Source organism: Euprymna scolopes, chromosome 21 (assembly GCF_053919585.1).
Source record: "Euprymna scolopes isolate OS-2025 chromosome 21, ASM5391958v1, whole genome shotgun sequence".
Classification (NCBI taxonomy): Eukaryota; Metazoa; Mollusca; class Cephalopoda; order Sepiida; family Sepiolidae; genus Euprymna; species Euprymna scolopes.
The window spans coordinates 36,783,059-36,805,440 of record NC_136502.1 but is presented as its reverse complement, the minus strand read 5'-3'; the positions used below and the strand labels follow the sequence as shown (position 1 = coordinate 36,805,440).

At 34.6% G+C, this 22,382-nt stretch overlaps 1 protein-coding gene and 1 pseudogene across 1 annotated transcript; both read left to right on the top strand.

Annotated features, from left to right (window-relative positions):
• Nucleotides 1-5,129: 5,129 nt before the first annotated feature.
• On the top strand, nucleotides 5,130-5,262 carry LOC145243266 (U2 spliceosomal RNA; annotated as a pseudogene).
• Nucleotides 5,263-5,405: 143 nt separating this feature from the next.
• On the top strand, nucleotides 5,406-21,065 carry LOC145242109 (uncharacterized). Its single transcript, XM_080105025.1, has 2 exons — nucleotides 5,406-5,534; nucleotides 18,145-21,065. The coding sequence occupies exon 2, from the start codon at nucleotides 18,934-18,936 to the stop codon at nucleotides 20,320-20,322; it is 1,389 nt and encodes a 462-aa protein (XP_079961151.1). The 5' UTR covers nucleotides 5,406-5,534; nucleotides 18,145-18,933; the 3' UTR covers nucleotides 20,323-21,065.
• The last annotated feature ends 1,317 nt before the right edge of the window (nucleotides 21,066-22,382 follow it).

Here is a 22,382-nt window from a genome sequence, read left to right as displayed (position 1 = left end):
ATAGTCAGAGTTGAGAGTTCAGTTAAACTTTAGCTACTGTTAGACATATCATGGCTTGGGCCATGTCAGAAAAGCTGTGGGAGACTGAGATGAACAGCCAAACAGTCTCAATAGCACGTAGATGTGAACCTTAGCAAGTAAACACACACACAGAATCTAACAGACATATATGCGAAGCATCATCTGTGTTATTCTTGTTTTTTGTTTTATTTTTATACTTGTGGACCTGTGCATCTCCCATCGATGTCACCAGTGTGAAAAAGACAACGATCCTGCCAAAACATGAAAGATGAAGAACAAATCCATGGTACACTTGTGGCACAATGACGTAGCCTCTTTTGAGGGAGCTGGGGGCTTCTACATAAATGAACCTTGTGCCTAACTTAATCTGCACTTGTGCGGTGCAATTGTGTAAAACAGGTGTTTGTGATTTTGAAAATGTTCTGCGATGACTCAAGCCAAGAATGACAGTTTGTTTATAATAATGAATTAAAGCAAAACGATATAAAACCTTAGAGATTGAAAGGTCAAACCAGGAAAACTCGTCAATGAGGCATTCGAAAACAAAACAATGTTTAACCTGTATGAATATATCTTCTCTCTTTTTATGCCCCTCTCTCATTCGCTCTATTTCTCTCATTCACTCCCTTTCTCTCTCTTTCAAAGAAGAAAGAGAGAATGGAAATATGATTGTATTATAAGAACAGTTAAAGCTTGCACCCCATACGCGCGGGAAATAGTAGTTGGGTGTGCACGCAATGGATCAACTAAATATGCTTCCTATTTGTTAACTGTTAAATAAATTATATATTTTTTATAAAAAATGCATTTGTTCACTATTTTTGTACAAGTGTTCGATTTCAGCCTGCGGTTCCTCCCATGAATGCGACGAGAGAAAGCTGCCTGTAACGACGCAATGAACACACAAGAAGCGACCCATGCCAGACAGTTATAGCTGATGACATATCAACCCGTTTTTGTTGCGGTTTCCAACATGTCCTTATCGTTAGATATCATTGAATATCGTTTATCCCCCCGGGGAGCTGGTTGCGTTCCTCAAACAACCCTCCGGAGGAAGCGATAGTATCATACATTGCGTTTGAGGGCACTGAGCGGAATAACACGTGGTGGCGTATCCTCAGTATGACAAAATCTGCAGCCAGTGGTATAAACTCAATTTGTGAGCTTTGGCTAATGTGGAGTTATCTTGGTAATGTCACTAAATCTAGTATTGTATATGAAATGAAAAAAGAAATATATTTTTTTTTTATCCATGTGTGTGTATTTTACAGATTATTATATATATTATTTGATCAAAATATGTTTATTGCAGTAATGCCATTAACTCTAGTATTGAGTTGATTGCAATAAAAAAAAGTTTGTGTAGCCATTTAAAAATAATTTTTATGTGAAATATTATTACATGAGGAGTCATTTCAAGTTATTTTAAAATTATAAACTACATCCAAGGAACCAAAAGCAGTAATGTCACTAAATCTAGTATTGTATATGAAATGAAAAGGAAATATATTTGTTTTTAAATCCATGTGTGTATATTTTTCAGATTATTATATATATTATTTGATCCAAATATACTTATTGCAGTAATGCCACTAAATCTAGTATTGAGTTGATTGCAAAAAAAAAAATTCTATGTAGGCATTAAAAATGTTTTTATGTGAAATATTATATGATGAGTTATTTCAAGTTAATATTTATTTTATTTTAAGCATCTAAAGATGAAAAAATATATGATTTAACGATGTGAACATTGCTTAAAAACTAAAATGGCTGATATGAAGCATCTTACAAGATGGACATGTTATTTTTTAAGCAATGCTTCCACACTTAAATCGTGTATTTCTCATGTTTAGATGCTTAAAATAAAATAAATATTAACTCAAAATGACGACTCATGTAATAATATTTAACATAAAAAAAAACAACAATTTTTAATGCTTACACAGATTTTCTTTTTGTCCCCTGACAAAAGGAGAGTGGACCTGTAAATTCACCCTTGTCAGTTCGTCCGTCCGCACTTTTTTCTTTTTGCCCCCCCCCCCCCGCCACCTATTTTGGGGCTAAATGGGGGGCGGGGGGGGGGGCAAATGCTGTACTTAGTAAATTTTTTTTTGTGCCTCGTTCACTGTGCATTCACGGTGGACCATGCATGCTTCACTTGTTTACTTGCAATCCACTCAATACTAGATTTAGTAATATTACCGTAATCTCTCCTAGTTGCAATTACTCCCAGTTCACTTGGATCACGGTGGAAGTGTTGGAATTTATAAGACTCTCATAGAGTTGTTATTTCACACTTTGTATCAGTTTCAGGTATCCATGGCGTGCATAAACTGTTATAAACCTGTAATTGTTGCTGTTGTGAACCCAGGTTTGATCAACATCTCAAGTACTTTACACAAAGGTCGCAATTTATTTTATAAATTTATTAAACAACATCTTTATACATACATGCATGGGGTGTTTATATGTGGTGTTTTAGCGCCCTGTCTGATGCCGCTGTTTCTCTTTGATGTTGCCACATTTCATGAGTGGCTGTTAATTGTCTTGTTTGTTTATCTAAGACAAATAAAACTCTTTTCATGAAGAAAGTAATACATGGAGACGTTCACTGAGTTTTCTTTAAGGTTTTATTTGGTAAGAATGAACTTACCAGAGAGAGAGAGAGAGAGAGAGAGACTAATGTTATCTTAGCTAATTCTTTACTTTCTAAATAAGTGATGCAGTTAGTAGTAGTTCACAATGAACCTCTTAACAAGCTCTCCACTAGGCACAAAACATAATCTTGCGTGGGTGCATAGGCAGTCTTGCAGTGTGAGGGACAGCATCCCCAGGAGATAACCAATGACTGGAACACTTGGAGTTTCGTTCAGAACCCACTTGAGGAATACAAAAGGAAATGATCTATCTGAATAGACAGAACAGTCAGCACCTCTGCAACAGAAACATCCTACATGTGGGAAGTACATCAGAACTCGAATCAGACTGTAAAGCCATCTTTGGACTCCCAGAACAACTACATGATCACAGTCATCTTTGCAAGAATTTGTCAATAAAAGCAACAGGTTCGACAAACAAAAACACAGAGAGCGAGAGACACATGATCATTACGTCATTAGCTCTTCAATTCCAAGCTCACCTTTCACCCTTGCTTGATATGCCCGACAACCACTGCAGGCAAAATAATAATTAAACAAAAAAACAGTTTTGTTATGAAACCGAGTTTGTCAGAGCACATTCCATTTAAATACTTGAAAACAGGCACAAGGATGTAACAGTTTGGCGATGGGACAGAGGTTGAAGTTTGGTTGCTAGTGTGAGACCTATTAGATTAGTGATTCTTTTTTTGCTTAAGAGTGAGAGACTAGTGGCAGATGCACCAGCCCAGATGTGGCAGCATTACTCGATGCATGTACATATAGTCGCTTTGTAAAGATGCAGAATACTCTCAAATGTGAGTAATTTTCTAGCATGGTAAAGGGAGCTCATCTTCTTAGCAACAGCCGTGGCAATGTCCTCAATGTATTTCTTCCAATTCATGTTGTTGAGTCAAGGAGTTTGAATAAAGAGCATTCAGGTAGCGTATTATTAGTCCTGCCAATCATGGTTCAGAAGGTTTTTTGCTATGGCTAATGATGCACTACCTGAAAGTCTTTCATTTAAGCTCCTCGACTTAACTTTTTGTGACAACAGTCATAGAAACAAACGTCCAAGAGTGGCATGTGCATATTGCAGAAAGTCACCGACACTTGAACTCGAACCCGACTGATAGGAAATGAAAAGGTGACATATGCAAATTAAGACGCGGTCGAATTTGGGCATTAAAAAAGCCGGTATTAGCAAGATCGTTTTTTGTTGATTCGGAATTGTTTGAATTTACGGTGAATTCACGTGACGGTGGGAAGAAAGAAAGACAGATTTTCTACAAATGTCGAAACAGTCGAAGAAAAAGAATTGTCGTTTTTGTGTGTGCTAAGAACTTTGCAAGCTGAAGAAAAAAATCTTTTTTCTTCTTTTTTGCACAAACATTTATATTCGACAGTTCAGAAGGAAAACTTTAACTTCAACACTTTACTTTTACAGGTAACATGAATTGAAATAAATGCATTGAAGTCATTGCCAAGACTGCTGCAAATAAGTGGGCTCCCTCTACCCTGCTAGAAAATTACTCTTACCTTGAAAGTATCATATTTTTACAAAACCGCCATTCGCCGATGCATTGAGTACGGGGCTTGTGCATCTGTCACTAGTCTCTCACTCTTAGACAGGGTTCAAAAAAGAGTGATCAACCTAATAGGTTCCACACTAGCAACTAAACTCCAACCTTTGTTCCATCACTGAAATGTTGCATATCAGTGCATGTTTAAATGGAATGTGCTCTGACGAACTCAACGCACCCTCTCGACAGAAATATTTCTGACTAACCAAACAAGCAGCAAAATCCCACCCCTACACTGTAGAGATTCCTAGATGTCGGAAAGCCTTCTACTCAAATAGTTTATTCCTTCAAACTGCTAGACTTTGGAATTCCCTTCCGGGTCCCTGCTTTGCTAACTGTACTGATATGCAAAAGTTCAAATGTAATGTAAACAAATATCTCACTGCCAGACTCCCTACATAGTATCCCTGTAAATTTAGTCCCAATCAGTAGCTAAAGTGGCCTGGTGTCTTGTTTGGCGGTTAAATAACATTTATATATCTATAAATATGAAAGTGTCTGTGTCTGTGTGTGTACATTTCCCTACGCAATAACTCTGTCAATTTTTAATCTACAGACTCGAAATTTGATATAAAGGGTACTGAGATTTGGGAAAATCGATGTGATCGGTTTTCGGCCAGAAATTTGGCTGTTAAGGGGTCAAAGTTCAACGATTTGATCTTTGAGAACTCTACCAAACTCCTCCGACAATTTTCGGTCTACACACTTGAAATTTTAGATATAGGTTCCTTGGACATGGATCTAACTTAATAACTTGATTTGAGCCCAAACAATAAATTTTAAGAGGTCATAATAGGGGTCAAAGTTTAAAAAAATGAACCCTTTTTTTTTTGTTTGTTTTTGTTTTTGCTCAGCATACGCCACCAAATACCCGGGCAATGCCGGGCTGAAATATTCTTGGCCTTTTGGTCAAGATCAAAGTGTAGTATCTGTTCTTCAGATGCTGCACTTCTATTTCTTGTTCTCTTTCGGTGGAGGAGAAATCCTTCACGACTGAGACAATTTTTATTTTTGTACCTTTTCTCCACGTTAAAAAACGACCCTGGTGTTTAACTCTGTCCCGTGGGGAGGCATCGTAAATAGATACAAATAAATGTATAATAAAAAAAAAAATAATAATAATAATAATGAAGTTGAAATCCTAGCCGGATCTATTTGACACGAGGGACTGTTCACCGGTTTACACCGTCTTCTTTGTTATTGTCACCTTTTTGGTCTTTTCGTTTAACCAACCGTTTTTATTGCTGTGCGGAACTTAAATTAAAAAACAAAAAACTAAACTAGAAAATATAAGGTAAAAGAAAAAGAATTTATTTGAATTTAAGATTTCTATCAAATTGTCCAAAAAATTATTCAAAATTGCGAAATATTTGCAAGAAGTTATTTTTTATTTTCTTCTATACTTTTTAACTGTCTTTAAATCAAAAAAATAATCAAGTTGCGTTTTTTACTGTTTGTTCAAGTACTTTCAAATTCTATATAAACTATTTTTATTTATTTACCTTAATTTCATTTAAAACTATTATTAATAATCACATCCTATCAACTTGAGGGAATGCATAAGAACGTTAATAAAATAATTTTTGATCGACGTATACGAGGCACCCCCGCCTATGAATATATATTTCCTTTTCGTCTTTTTTCAGCGGTTATTATCGATTTGGCACTACTTTACCAGGTTATTAAAAAAAATGCCAAAAAATTCGATATCCAAGTAATTTTAAGGGGTGCTCATTTTTTAATACAACGTTGTAGTAAATCGACCCCCCATTTTGAAGGCCAAACTGACAAACTGGTTCACACGTTCTTGACAAACAATTTTTTTAAAAAAGTATTTCTTTTCCCCACAAATATTCATACATTTCTTACAAATTCTGGTGATGTAGAAGAATAAGCGACTCGAAGTCCGCAGCAAGCAGTATCAAATAGAAAAAAACAAAATCACATACTTATTTATGCCTTTATTTTTTGCATAAAATAACAATTTGTTATTTTGTCATTGTTTTAGTATTATAAAATGGTCAAGGTGTGCTAGAACACCAACTAAAGGCTTCGCTTAACCTTTTAAAAAGATGTTTAGGGATATTCGGCTATTTTGAACGAACGTCGCCGACAAGTAGTTTTCATGATATTAGGACTTTTATCCCATGTATTCCGTATTGTTTTCACTTGTCACCTTGTTTGTTTTCGCGCACGCGCAAAAATTAGATGCGCGCTTCCGAAAAACAAACAAACAAACAAACATGATGACCAGTGAAAACAATACGGAATACATTGGATGATAAAGGTCCTAACATCATGGAAACTATTTGTCGGCAACAATTTTACATGTGATATTTCCAAACAGATCCGATTACCTAAAAAAAAATCAACTTTTTAAATGTCAATCTTTAGTTGGTACTCTAGCGCATTTTGACCAAAATGTTTTCGTTATTTTATGCGAAAATAAATAAGTATAATGTGATTTTATTTTTATCTGACGCTGTTTGCAGCAGCGGACTTCGAGTCGCTTCACCAGAACTTGTTGAAATGTATGAAAATTAGGTGCTTGTGCACTTTTGGCACCGCGCTATTTTTAAATATTTTTTTTTTTTTTTTTTTTACACAGTGATCTGTGCACCACTTATCAAGGCCCAGAAGCCGCTCAGGCATAAGGGTTATTGCAAGTACATTATGTTAGTGTGGAGATTTGATGAAGTGTTTACTTAAGGGGGCGGTTCAGGAATTTGTTAACGTTGGACTTGAAGACATCCAAGTTGTAGTCCGGTGGGAAGCAGGCAGACGGAACAGAGTTCCACAGGCGTGCACCGCGTGCAGTTCTAAGAAAGAAGCTTTGTTAGTTCTTTTTTTTTTTTTTTTTTTTCAGGTTAATTTCAAGCTTCACGATATCTTTTCTTTTTTTTTGGGGGGGGGGGGTAACATGTATTTTTGGCACCGTGCTGAAATTATAACGTTTGGAAAGCCATTCTTAACATAGGAAGGGGAGGGTAAAAATAGCTCGGTACCAAAAATACATAAGCATCCTTAATATATATATATATATATATATATATATATATATATATATATATTAAATTGGTAGGTGGAAGCACAAAATGGTTACAAAACACCCTCTTCTCCTCATGTTAAGAATGGCTTTCAAAATAACGTTATTTCAGCGCGATGGCAAAAGCGCACAAGTACCGAAAAATATACTATTTTTGGTACTAGTGTACAGAGTGATCCGGACGTAAATAATAACGTTATTATTTTAAAAGCCATTCTTAACATGGGGAGGGTGTTACCTTTCTATACTTCAACCTTACAGTTGAATAATAAAAAAAAATATCATAAAACTTTAATTAAACTTGGAAATACGATTTAAAAAATAGCTCGGATCACTCTCTGCACTAGCACCCTGTTTTTTGATAAGAACGGGTAAACAGGGTTTCCGGTTTGGTAAAATGTCAACTGATTCCAAAATGGGGGATCCATTTACTAGAACGTTGTATTAGAAACTGAGCACTCCTTAAAAATCTTTAAACCGTACAAGTACCAAATTCAATTTTAATCAAGACATTAAAAAATGAAAATATCGGAAAAAAAGTTTATATTGTACGTATCCGTTATGGAATGAAGTTCTCCGAAAAACAATTTCGGTACTAGGTACTCATACACTTATTGCCGTGCTGAAATAATAACATTATTATTTAAAAAGCCCTCCTAACATGGGGAGGGTAAGGTGTTTTGTACCTATTCTGTACTTTAACCTTACAATTGAATAAAAAAACATATATTTAATTAAACTTGGAAATACGATTTAAAAATAGCGCGGATCAGTAAGTGCATTAGCACCAAAATTTCACTTAATTTCATCAAGTTTGTTTGTTGTTTTTTACAGCGAAAAACAATTTGATACCAAGCAAAAGGTTCGATTTTTAGGAAGAAAGGCTTGTATTAAAGATGGGAGGGAGTGTCGGCGCTTTAAACTGAGTTATCTCCCCGTGGTGTGGTTAAACAATTCCAAGATGGCTACCTTCAACATGCTGTCATAAAAACGTTTTTCCGCTGTAAAAAAAAACAACCCCAAACTACTCTATTCAATTAAATGAATTTTTTTTTTCGGAGATCTTCAGTCCAAAACGGATACGTACAATATAATCTTTTTTCAATATTTTCATTTTTTAATGTCTTGATTACACTGTACAAGTACCAAAGAGGAAAACAAAGTAAATATATATATATATATATATATATATATATATATATATATATATATATATATATATATATATATATATGTATGGGGGGGGGCTCGTACACGTCGACTTATTTTTTACTTGTTTAAGCAATAAGGAAAAATCATTGTTTTTTTTTTCATCAAATCTAAACAAAATGAGTTCATGAATATATTTTATTTCAACGAATCTAATTATGTGCGTTTTTTTTTTATTTATTTTTGTTTTGTACTTTGGTGTTTGTTTATTTTTATTTACTGTATTTCTATAGAATCAGTCTCGTCTCCAATCTGGGGTATTTTAAGAGGCTCTTGTGCGCTAATAATGCGAAGGTACAACTGTTTTTGGTTTTCAGTTGGGGCATTTGGAGAATGCATTGCAAGGGCAGACAAATACGTTTTCAGGACCGAATCGAAAATCTCACAATAAATGCGTGTATTTTTAAATAGATTGAAGAAAATTATTACACAAAATACAGATTTAAAAAGCACAAATTAGAGAGTTTATCGCCAGCAAACCAATCTATACAAGCACCGAATATATATATGTCGATCAAATTCTGATAAATATTTCATTTGATAGACCCCCAAAATGTCCATGTACATTTTATTTTACCATTCATCCAGTTCATCATAATCATTTTTTAAATTTTTTTTTTACATGCGGGTCACCACTTATTAAGGCCCAGGAGCCACTCGGGGGTATGGGTTATTGTGTGTACAGTTATCAATGGGATAGTATTGTAGTAATAGTTAGTATTGGGGATTTGATAAGGTGTCATTACTTAAGGGGGCGGTTCATCAGGAATTTGTTTGTGCTGGACTTGAAGACATCCAAGTTGAATTTGGGGGGGGGGGACAGGCAAGCGGCAGAGAGTTCCACAGCCTTGCAGTTCTAAGAAAGAAGTTTTGTTCATGGAATCTACGTTTTGATTTAGTCACGGATAAAGAGTGGGGAAAATTATTGAGAGTAGTTTCAGCTAGTCAGGTGTTTTTCGTGAAAGATTGGCGAGGGGGGACCAGAGAATGGAACTAAGACAAGCACTTGCCATGGAAATAACGATAAAACAGAGACAGGCTCGTAACGTCTCTTCTGTGGGAGAGAGGTTGCAGGGCAGAGAAAAGGGCATCCCCCACCAAGCCAATTTTGTATTCTGTCAAGGCATGATAGGCTATTTTTAGCAGCTCCTGCCCAAATGTGGCAGCAGTACTCCATCCTTGGACGTACTTGGCTTTTATACAGATAGAGAATTGCATCAGTAGTGAGATATCTTCTGGAGTGGTAGAAGGATCCCACCATTTTCCCAGCGACCTTGGCCACAGACTTGATGTATGTGTTCCATTTCAGATCAGGAGTAAAGGTCAAACCTAGAAGCTTATCAAAACATGGGGCCTCTCCTAGATGAGAGCCATTCATTTCAATCGATGCCAGATAGGGATCAGAGCGTTTATGATGTAATGATAGGAGCTTGGTCTTAGATGCATTAAAGATAATCAAACACCTCTTCCCCCACTGAACCACGCGCTCAAGATCTGAGGAGAGAGAATCAGAGAGAACATTGTCATTTACAGCTTTTGATGTGTTGCCATAGATAGTCGTGTCATCAGCATAGATGTCAACGAATGATTTTAGTATGTGTTTTGGGATGCTGGCATAGATTGGATGGCACTTAGGGTAGAGGTTAATTTCTATCTCTGACCAGGTCTTTAATTATCCCTCATTCTTTCAAGTGCATCCTTATCACTTCCTCCCATGTTTTTTTCTTCTGTTTATGCATAGTTTCTACATTCTGCATAATTGTGTAGAATTTAAAATGAAAACGTTCTAGCACACACACACACATATATATATATATATATATATATATATATATTAGAATTATTATTCCAATATTTTTTGTGATTCTGATTCCTTATAAGTCTCTAAATATTTACCTATAAAATGGTTATTCTGACCCGATTACCATAAAAAAAACGTTTTTACCATAAAAGAAAAAACAGCATATATTTTCTCAAATGTAAAAAACTTGTGAGAGGGTGATCGATAGATTTTAGTTTTACTGGAAGTTAAAATCAATAAATATTTATTTTATTATTACTATCATAAATGTGCCTAAATCAAAACGAAGATTTCATTAACAAAGCTTCTTTCTTAGAAGTGCACGCCTGTGGAACTCTCTTCTGTTTGCTTGTTTCCCACCTTACTACAACTTGGATGTCTTCAAGTCCAACATAAAAAAATTCCTGATAAACCGCCCCCTTAAGTAAGACACTATCAAATCTCCATTACTAACGATTACTATGATATTATCCCATTGATTACTGTACACGCAATAACCTTTATCCCCGAGTGTCTTCCGGGCCTTGATAAGTGGTGACTACCATGTAAAAAAAAAAAAAAATATATATATATATATATATATATAAGTGACCTTGCCTATGTGTGTCAAGAACGGTCTCTACCAAAGTGTTCTGGTAATTTTTGGTCTACAGATTTGAAACTTGATATATAGGGTATTTAGACCTGTAGCACTAGGTGTATCAGAATTTTTGTAGGAATTTTTGACACCCCTAACACGAAACTGCGAATAAAATATAAAACTCGTAATTTCTCTTTTAAAAGTGGGTTGTTTATTTTCCTTATGGATTATACTTCCAAAATAAACTAATTAAGTTGTTTTAAAAGTAATAGAAATATTTTTTTTTTATTTTTTAAAAAACAGTAATGAAATTAATTGAATTCTATGAGCTCAGTATTTTTCAATTTTTAAACTTTAAAAATCTATCAAAAATTTTTCTATTGATTCAATTTTTACGATATTTTCAGGGTCAATGTGAAATTTTATGCTCTTTCCAATAAACCGAATATAATATTTTAGACAAACGTTTTTTTTTTAATTCATGCCCCCCCCCCATTTTCAAGTGTCTATTAAAAAGTAAATAATTAATTTACTCACCAAAGTTTTATATATCACAAATTGAAGATAAAAGATCAATAAATAATATATTCAAATTTAAAACAAAAAAAAAAGTAGTGTTTTTTAGAAATTTACCTGTAAAGTCCGAAGTTTAAAACCTTTTATTTTTAAAACCACGTTGTTTGTTTTTTCTTTTATTTTTTTTAATTGAAACCTTGGACCCTGCTCCTTTAATTGAAAAAAAAAAAAAATTAGGGCTTGAATTACATTTTTCGAGTAGTTATAAGCTTGGAAAGACAGGGGGTCGAATGATTTCACGCCTCCCATTTTGAAATGTCTATTAAAAAGTAAATAATTAATTTACTCACCAAAGTGTTATATATCACAAATTGAAGATAAATGATCAATAAATAATATATTCAAATTTAAAACAAAAAACAAAAAAGTAGTGTTTTTTTAGAAATTTACCTGTAAAGTCCGAAGTTTAAAACCTTTTTTTTTTTTAAAAAACATGTTTTTTTTTTTTGTTTTTGTTTTTTAATGAAACCTTGGTCCTTGCTCCTTTAATTGAAAAGTAAAATTAGGGCTTGAATTACATTTTTCGAGGAATTATAAGCTTGGAAAGACGGGGTGGAATTATTGAATATTTTTCACGAAATTTCTGATACACCTACTGTAGCACACTTTCAATTTTGTTTTTAGCTGCTAAAGGATCAAAATTGAAAAAATAAAAAAGCATTGCCATTGGTCTGGCATAGGTCGACTATACCCGTTTTTGGGTTTTTTTTTTTTTTTTTTGGCGTGTGTGTATGCATACATTAATTAAAATGAGTTAATTAAACAATGTTCTTTTGCACTTTTTGCACACATATGGATTTAGGTCATACGTTAACAGATAAGGCTTGTGAGCTATATGTTTAGGTTTCAATTCTATTTGATGGCACACAAGTCATTTTTTTTTTGCTTTTATAATAAATAAATAAAAAAATCTTCATAAATTAAAATATTTAAGCGTATTTTACAACTGGTTAATGCTGGGAGACTTAAGATGTAGCATAACAAATTGAAAAAATAATTGCAACTTCTCTTCCAATTTTCTGGATTTTTTAAGCATTCCTATATTCCTTTATTTTTTTTTTAAATTGATGAGTTATTTTTCTTTTGATGAGGTAGAGGAGGAATAATTTTAAAAAATTGACATAATTACATGAATGATTCTGCGTTATGAAACAGGTGCTGTCAAGAATTTCGCATGTCAACATACTTAAAGAAATAAACAGCAAGATGGTCAACATTTTGAAATTTGGAATATAGACTTTTGTCATATTTATATATGCTCTGTAGTTACATTGAGCTTCATAAATTAAAGGACTGATATAAATAAAAGGTGAAATATAAGTGGCTAAATTCCCTTAAACGTATATATATATATATATATGTATATATATGTATATATATATATATATATATATATATATATATATATATTAAACCATGTTATATATTAGACATTGTAAAATATTTTTCTCCTCTAAAATAAAAGAAAAGTTCTTAAACTTTTTTATTTTGCAAATTTTTTTCTCGTCTGATGAGATCAATGATCGAAACGGTCTGCCCATCATATCAAGATATGACTATTTGTATTAGAAAATAAAAAATTATAAATTTGCTCTCTTTAATTGAGCACTATCAACGACCCTTGTTGGAATTCAATGATTCTAATCTTTTGAATATTTTCAACCTGAAAAATATATATTTTTGATATCTAATGAAGGCATGATCTCTGAAAATTGGGAGATCCTACTTATAGACACTGCTGATAGGAACTGATGAATTAAATTGATTCACGTTCTGTTATCAACCAATCAGAAACCAGAATTGCTCCATTAAAATTGAATCTTTTAGCATTCCAGCACGTAATTTTTATGTGTCAACACAAGAAGGATCTTTTGCTCTTTGCTTGCAAAATTATAAAGTCCAGGACCTGTACAGAACAGCTAGCCACTGAAAATTCTTCATGTCCAGGACTTGTATAGAATAACTAATCATCGGAAACTCTTCTGAAATTAAACATGGTTTCCGATTCAAGAGTATTCTTCAGTAATTATCTGTATTTTTGAGATGAGGTATTTTCATTGATTGAGATTGTCGGACTGACTTCCTCATCTTGGTTGTTTGAGTCACAACGTTTCGGCCTCCGGCTTTCATCAGGTGTTTTGTATCCCCAGTTCGATACAAAACACCTGATAAAGGCCGGAGGGCAAAACGGCCGAAACGTTGTGACTCAAACAACCAAGATGAGGAAGTCAGTCCGACAATCTCAATCAAAGTATTCTTCAGGTTGTTTTTTTTACGTTCTTTAAAACCAAATTGATCCCATTTTTTCATTGACATGCTTATTTTTATTTTGACATCAAAGGATGAAAAGTGCTTGCTCTAAATGTAAAAAAAGTCTTTTTTATACATCTAGAGCAAGCACTTTTTATCCTTGGATGTTTTTTTTTTTTTTTTGTGTCTAAGAGAGTATTCTCATGTTTTCCCAGAATTATCTACACCACCATATATGTGATATGTATCTGTTTTTGTCTTGTTTATCAATAAATTATTTTTGTATCAAATTTTGTAGCAGTTGACAATTATTTCAAAGCTCTTCTGGCTGGTGTTTTTTTATCTCGACATAGAACGTATCCAACTCATCCCAATGATCTGTATTAGATTTTGATGCTTAAGAGTTCTTATTGACTCCTTTTATTTATCCGTTGCGTATCACTGTATTCTCTGAAGGAATTTCTTGTAGATGTAGTTCATGTTTTTGTTTAGCTTGGTGCTTATTTTGAACAAGCGACAAGGTGCTATTCTGGAAGTACCTGTAAATAAATGTCTGTTGTTGCAGCTGAAAAAACAAAAAGTGAGTCAAATTCTTTCCTCGTATTTGTTTCCTTGCGACTGCCTTCTCGTACTCCAATTGACGCTCCTTCGGGATATTTTAATATTTTATCCCCAGCAACATTTATCCAATAATAATAAAAATACAAGAAAATAATAATCACATAAGCATCAAATATTGAAATGTTTGGGGTTTTTTTTACTGCCTTCGAGATATTTTTTCTGTGTTGCGGTAGAAAATGTATAACCCCTGTCTTCTGATACTATCACTCTCAGTATCAAGCAGATTAGCAAAAGTTTTACACTTCTTCCAGCTGACCCCCTCAGAACTGCCGCCTTATTGCTCATCATCATGTAACGTAGTCGTTTTTAATTGAGACAACAGACATTTATTTACAGGTACTTCCAGAATAACACCTTACCACTTATTCAAAAGTCTTCTCGTACTTCAATGTGCTTAACAAGACTCTGCCGTGTCAAACATGTGGTACTCTGTCTTTGTCCGGCCATGTTTAGAACACGTCTTTCCCTGTCACTCTCAGGTCACGTGTGTAGTACGTCTATTTCTGTCCTTCTCGGGCCACTTTTTTCTTTTTTTATAATTTTTTACTTTCCTTCTTCCTTGCTGTGACGTCATCTGGCACATGATTCCATCATTTGCATGTGTTGGCTGTCGTACAGCTGCTGCTATATGCATGTCTGCGCACTGTTACAATTATATTTGGTTTAATATTCATTTTACATGTTGACATTCATTAGATGATTTTAAAAAATTGACTTCTAAACAAACCTATCTCTGCTTTTTAATTTTCAAGATAAGGATTAATAATGTCTGTTATTTCATGGTACAGATTTCGAAATTAAAAAAAAATTTCTGAATTTTATTCCTGGTAACAAATTTTCTTATTTGGGTATCTATCCATCCATCTATCCATCCATCCAGCATGGTCGCAGCCGAGATTGAACTCACTACATGAGTCTGTACTGTAATTCAAATCTTGTCAGTAGTTGAATACTTGATACTTCACCAGGGCCATCAAGTGTATTTTTTATCATGACTCCATCACTAGATGGGGTGCCTACCACTGCTTAAGAGAGTCCCATCTACCCTTGAGAGAAGGATAAACCGCACCAGTTTCTCAACTTGTCCTTCTCTCGAGGGTAGATCGGACTCTCTTAAGCCGTGGTAGGCACCCCATCTAGTGATGGCGTCATGATAAAAAATACCCTTGATGGCCCTGGCGAAGCATCAAGTATTCAGCTATCGACAAGATTTGAATTACACTACAAACTCATGTAGTGAGTTCAATCTTGGCTGCGGCCGCGCTGGATGGATGGAGGGCAGCCAGAGATAGGCAGGCAGGCATTTGCCTTGTCGTAAATAATTTGCCTGCTAATGAAGGAATTATTTACTGCTTGTGAATCGATTTTTCCCTGTCATTTCACAATAACGCCTCAAAGTTTATCTACTTATAGGGAAATTTTGCAGGGTTCGATTTGTTCAGTTTCATTCAAAATATTTACAAATTTATTTACTTTTTTTTGTATGAAAATGAAACAACATTTTTCATCTGGTTTTGTTTTGTTTTGTTTAATTTTTCATTTTGCTTTGTAGATCTATAAGTATTTAATTACAACCAGAATTTGGCAGCAGGTACCAAAGCTTAACAAAAAAAAACTATGCAACATGAAAAGTTATAATTAGGGCAACCCAAAAATTGCATTTATTAATCAGGTTGAGTAATTTAACAAAGTAATTATATAAAAAATTTCATGAATCAATCCAAATATTTAAATTTCACGTTATAAGAACATTCAATGAACATTAATTGCAATTTTTAGGTTGCCCTAATTATAATAAAAAACAAAAAACAAACGAAACAAAACTTTACTAAAACAAAACATATTTTGTAAAATTTTTGCTATGAAAGTTTGGACCCCAGTCCCCTTGGTCCTTCCTGGCTATATTCTTGGACAAATCATCTCCTTGCAACTCTAATTAATCAGTTGACAGTATAATTGGATGTTATCTTTAGCGGGTATAATGTGTGCAACTTTCTATTTGAAAATTCAAATATTTCAGACGTACATAAAATTTGACACATGGTTATTAGACACTAATGAAAATTGATTACTTGAATCTTAATTTTTTAAAATCCCTTAAATTTTACTATTTTTCTCTGATCAAAATAGTGTAATTTTTTTTTTTTTTTTTTTACATAGGAGTCGCCACTTATCAAAGCCCAGAGGCGGCTCGAGGATAAGAGTTAAAGAATGCACAGTAGTCAATGGGACAATATCATAGTAATCATTAGTAGTGGAAATTTGGTAAATTGGATTACTTAAGGGGACGGTTCATCAAGAGCTTATTTACGTTGAGACGGAAGCTGTTAGCAGATAACTTGTTTAATTGTGATATGTATTGTTTTATTATTGGCAAATATTAATTATTATTTATATTTATTGCAGTTTTTTTATTGATATATTTTTTTATTTTACTTGTATTTTCTAGAAGTGTAAGCCATGTTTAGTTTCATAAAAGTTTCAGATGGTTCGTTGTTTTAAACAAATCTTGAGAGGTGACTGGTTTGCAGTAGACAGAACAGTTTCCGATGGTTCATTGTTTTAAACAAGTTTTGAGAGGTGACTTGTTTGCAGTAGACAGTTCCACAGAGTAAAATATTCTTACCGTGTCGAGACGGGAAGAAGAAAATAAAAACATGCGAAATTGCTCCAGAAAAGGTTTAATATTTATGAAGCAATTCTAGTTTCTGATTGGTTGGTAGCAGAACGTGAATTAATTTGATTCGTCAGTTCATAGCAGCATCGTTTATAAATAGAATCGTCCGACTGTGTGGGATCATACCCCATTACAAGTCCAAAATATTGCAACATATTTAGTAACAGATTTTCTTGTCCATGCAAGTATTCATTGAAATGTAGCATAGTCAAACGTAAACAAGTTCTTGATGAGCCGTTCCGCTTAAGTAATCCAAATTACCAAATTTACACATCTAACGATTACTATGATATTGTCCTTTTGACCTCTTTAACCCTTATCCTCGAGTGGCCTCTGGCCCTTGATAAGTGGTGATTCCTTTGTAAAAAAAAAAAAAAAAAAAAAAAGAGGGATATTTTAATATTTTATCTTCCCCAACAGTTATCCATTTATCAAGTTTTGTTGGATAAACAAAATGAAATTAATAATTAATTCCTTTTGGTCTTTATTATGAGCCATTTTTTCGTTTGTTTTTATCCAAAAATCTTTTAATTTGTATAATTTGGAATCTTCGGACTACTGTTTTCATCTTGGGTGTCATTTTCACATTTCAGTCAAAGTAACCTCCGACCTTCTTCAGATGTCTCTTGTCAAACTGAGGAATGTTTCTGTTGAACTTGGGAATTTGGATAGAATTTCAAATGGAACCCTTTATTTACTTCATAGGGGTGGCATGTTCTCATTCTGTCAGCCAGGACTGCGCTGTTGCGCAGTGGTTAGTTTACTTGGAAAAATCAATTGTAAAAGTGACTTTCTCCTGATAGTTCAATTCTCAATGTGGGTGACTGAAAAATACAATTGGAAATTACTTAGGACCTCTATCCAGTTATGGCTGATGGAACAAGAGCATGCTACCACCATGAAGTAAATAAAGGGCTTCACTCCAAATTCCGTCCAAATTTCCAGGAAGCTCGAAGGTTTACATCGACTGAAACATGAAAATGAGACTCAAGATGAGAATGATAGTCTGAAGAATCCAGATAATATGAGTAACCAATCCTCATCTCAAAAATTTAGAAACATAGTATTTTAAAATTTATTTGGATCGAAACATAAAATCATCTTGTAAGCTAATTTTTGTTTTCTGATGTTTTTATATTTCCAGGAGATTCCTCCATACACTACCGGATCAGATGATTATTTCTGTTTCCAGTGTATTGAACTGTGAATCTGAATGTCCATCTCGGAATTAAAACCCTGTTCCTTGAAGCCACAGATCTTTTCATTTTTCCTGTGTTTTAATTCATTGACTGGCTGATTAGTAATCTTTTAAAAAAATATTCTTTTTCTTTTAATTAAAATTTTTTTTATAAATTGGGCATAAAATAAGGAAATTATTTCCTTATCCGAGACTGTTAGTCATGTGACATTTTTTTTTTCCGATGAAAATGTAAATTTTTCGGAAAACAGAAGATTAAGACATAAACCCTTATCCTCAAGTGACCTCTTGGCCTTGATAAGTAGTGATGCCTATGTAAAAAAAAAAAAAATTAAAAAAAAAAAAAATTATTAGTATATATATATATTAGTTTGCAGGAAATGAGAACCTGCCACTGACATTTAATTGTTTCTCAGTAATCTGTCGTAAATGCAGTTAGATCTACACTGAGAATATAGCATACCTCTCTAAAAAAAAAAAAAGAAAAAGAAAAAGAAACGAGTTACAGAACTAAAAATTGGTGTAATACATACAACAAACTGAAATCTTATACAAGGGATACCTTAAAAATGAAAACATTTTCCACAATAATTCAGGTCGAGACAATTTACAAATGAAAAATCCTGTGATGGTTGCAACATAGTAACTACCAACTACTTTGATTTTTTTTTTCTTTCTTTTTTTGTATCTGATTCCAATTTTAATTTCTGAAATCTCAACGTGAAACATTTCCTGATGAACCAAATCATAACGACGACCACTGACCTCGGCCAGTGTGATATGCAAGCACTGGAGACCGCTACTGCCATTGTACATTTAAATGCACCTGAAACAGTAACAGTGACAGCAGCGGCCGCAGAGACGGTGCCAACTACAACCACGTCAAGCAAATTGGCAGCTTGTGATGTGTGTGGCAAGGTCTTCTCGTGTTACAATCTTGAGCGTCACAAACGTACTCACCGTGGAGAAAAGCTGTTCTCATGTATGGTATGCAACCGCAGCTTCTCGCAGAAATCGCACTTGACCGTGCACGAAAGGATTCACACCGGTGAACGACCCTTCAAGTGCAACATTTGCGGTTGCGCTTTCTCACGCAAAGATTACCTTGTGCGTCACACGTGGACGCAACACAGCGGCAAAGTTTACACCATCAACAACCAAACCGTGACTCCTATAATACATCCGGCGAAGAAACAACGAACGAGGAAATCCAAAATGGTCAACGTAACGCTGACCTCTGCTGTGCCCGTGACCCAGCTGGCAACCAACAGCACTTACTCCCCCCAGCAAGAGGCGGATCAACCTCCGCTACCTCAGCTACCAGCAGTACCACCACCACCACCAACAACGGCAGCAGCAGAAGAAGTGGTAGTAGTTCCACAGGAGCCTACGTCCGTCCACGTCGCTTGTAAGGAATGCTTGAAGGAGTATACGCAATCGCAACAGCAGCAGCAGCAACAACAACAACTACAACAGCAGTCGAGCATGAATTTTACCAAATCTAATTATGAGGAACTTCCTCTATCTTGTCTGTATGTGTGTGAAGTTTGTGGAAAAAGTTTCCAGACAGCGTCTAAACTGAGTACGCATTGCAAGATACACACGAGGCCAAAGAGCTTCGTCTGTGATGTGTGCCAGAAGGCATTCTCGCGACGTGATCATCTCAACGTCCACAAGCAGATCCACACTGGTAAGAGACCCCATAAATGTGACGTGTGTGGGTACGCTTTCACTCGCATTGACCACTTGATGCGACATAAGCGGCCGAACAAAGGCATGAGGAAGCTTAGCTGTGTGCCGCGGGTTTTGACAGATATGCCAGCTACGGATGAGTCACCTCCAACAGCCACTGTAGAGGACGACAGCAACACTGCCCAAGCAGTGGTATCTGCAGCTGTCGCTGCTACGTCAACACTTCCTACGGCTGTCGTGGTACCGTCTCATCATGCGGACAGTATGACCCAAAATGGCCAGGCGACGACCATAACCACTCTAACCAATGTGCCTCATCATGTTACCGTACAGCCGTTATACCATGCAAATATATCCCAACAATTAACTGTGCCATTTAATCCGCAGCAGCTTGATGTGGCAACAGTGCAGATATACACAACTACGAAATAGACATTCATCTGCACAATTAAACTGAACGATGAAAATATAAATATTCAGGAAGTTCTTTTTAATAATAATAAAAAAATTTAAGGCTAAAATAAGGCAAGAAGGGAAAAGGGTTGGAGGATGAAAGGCCACACACAAGACAAAAACGTTTCTGGCTTTTCAAATCTTCAATTACAATATACACATTTATTAAAAAAGAAAAAAATTTCATTATATATCACCAAAGACATTAAGTCAGGTTAATACTAAATGGGTGACCATTTGGGAGAACAGGTGCTGTAAAATAAAATAAAATAAAAATATTTCTACGGAACTTTACTGACAAATGGTGCAACTCATCAGTCAGAGTATAACTGAAGAAAAAATAAAAAAGAAAAGACGACGAAAAATATTAGGTGAGGTCCATCTGATTTGTAACGAGACTCCCCTTAACAAAAAATTTATTTTGGTTCCAAACGACATGCAATAGTTTCACTCTTCAAAGTAACCCCTCCCCCTCATGAGTAATAGACTCTTCCATCTTTTCTCCACCATGCATTTATGCACTACTTGTTAAATTCTTCTGGGGAGTGTTTCTCAGCTACGTTGTTACAGCCTTCTTGGAAATATTCATGCCTTCGAAACGCGATTCTGTTAAGCTTTGAGAAACTAAAAGCACTCACATGGAGTGATATTAGGTGAATAGCAAGGTGGTAGTTTTCTAATACGATTAAATTTCTCTCTCTCTCTCTCTCATATATATATATATATATATCTATATATATATATATATATATCTATATATCTATATATATATATATCTATATATCTATATATATATATATCTATATATAAATATATATATATCTATATATATCTATATATATATATATCTCTATATATATATATATATCTATATATATGGGAGATTATATCAATGTAAATTAAATTTATAGAAATCCAAATGATTCCTGAAGATATGGAATTTCAATTACAAAAATTAGCTCAATATTTAGCAATAAATAGAGCTTATATATGTATATGTATATATTTATTTTTATTTTCAGAATTATCATATCATGTCATAATAATTTATATGCACAAAACAATCTTTTAAAAAATCTGCATAACAAACAAAATTGCAGGTAGTTTATGATAAACATCTATGATTACAGGTTCTGAGGAAAAGAATTTGAATTTATCATAAACTCATCATCGCCAACTAACGTGGATGGGCCGCGCTGGTCCAAGATTTGATGAATTCATCTGGAACCGGCTCAACTCACACCAAGTGAATGCTGCCACGATACCAATACCGATGAAGTCATCATTATAACCAACATCATCATTAACATCTGGTTTTAGAATTTAAGGTGCTGCAAGTATCTCTCAGGGGTGGGCAACACAACGTAATGTCTCATACTTGCTCTCAAATCAATCCAATCCATAGGGTTGATACTAGTTATGGTGCAGGCATTCAAGTCACTTTGTATGCACTCAGGTTCCCTAGTATCTCTTAAATGTAAATTCCTTTGACCAACCTGACAAGCAAACTTTAGCTTGACAAACCAATGAATAGTCATGATCTAACAATGAATAACATCAGGTTTCAATCTTGTCCCACACGGAACTTCATAAACATATATTGTTAGCTGCTAGTTCCTGTATGTATTCCTATATGTGATTCTGCCAGACTGAAGAGACACCATTTGCAAACAAATTCATTCATATCCTTAGGCTAGATTTTCCGTGGTCTTCCACGCACCCTGGTGTCTGGGGTATCCATGTGTATTATTGAGTTGATGTAGGAGATGGCATGCTGTATGTGGCCAAACCATCCAAGATCAAGGCATCCAAAATCCCCCCGACACTATGTTTCTGATAATAGCAAAACTAAAGGAATTCTCTCCTTTAGCTTGCTCTCGCACATTCATCCGATCATGGTGCGGTCATTATACCAAAGTCGTTGCAAGTGAGAAGAGTTTGGGGTCCATGTCCCATGTGCCATACAAAATGGTGAACACAGCACAAACACAGGCCAAAAAGATCTGGCTCAGACTCTGGAAAGAAATATTCATAGATGT

Excerpts from the sequence above, each read along its gene's own strand:
- LOC145242109 (XM_080105025.1), top strand. The coding sequence starts at position 18,934 with ATGAACCAAATCATAACGACGACCACTGACCTCGGCCAGTGTGATATG.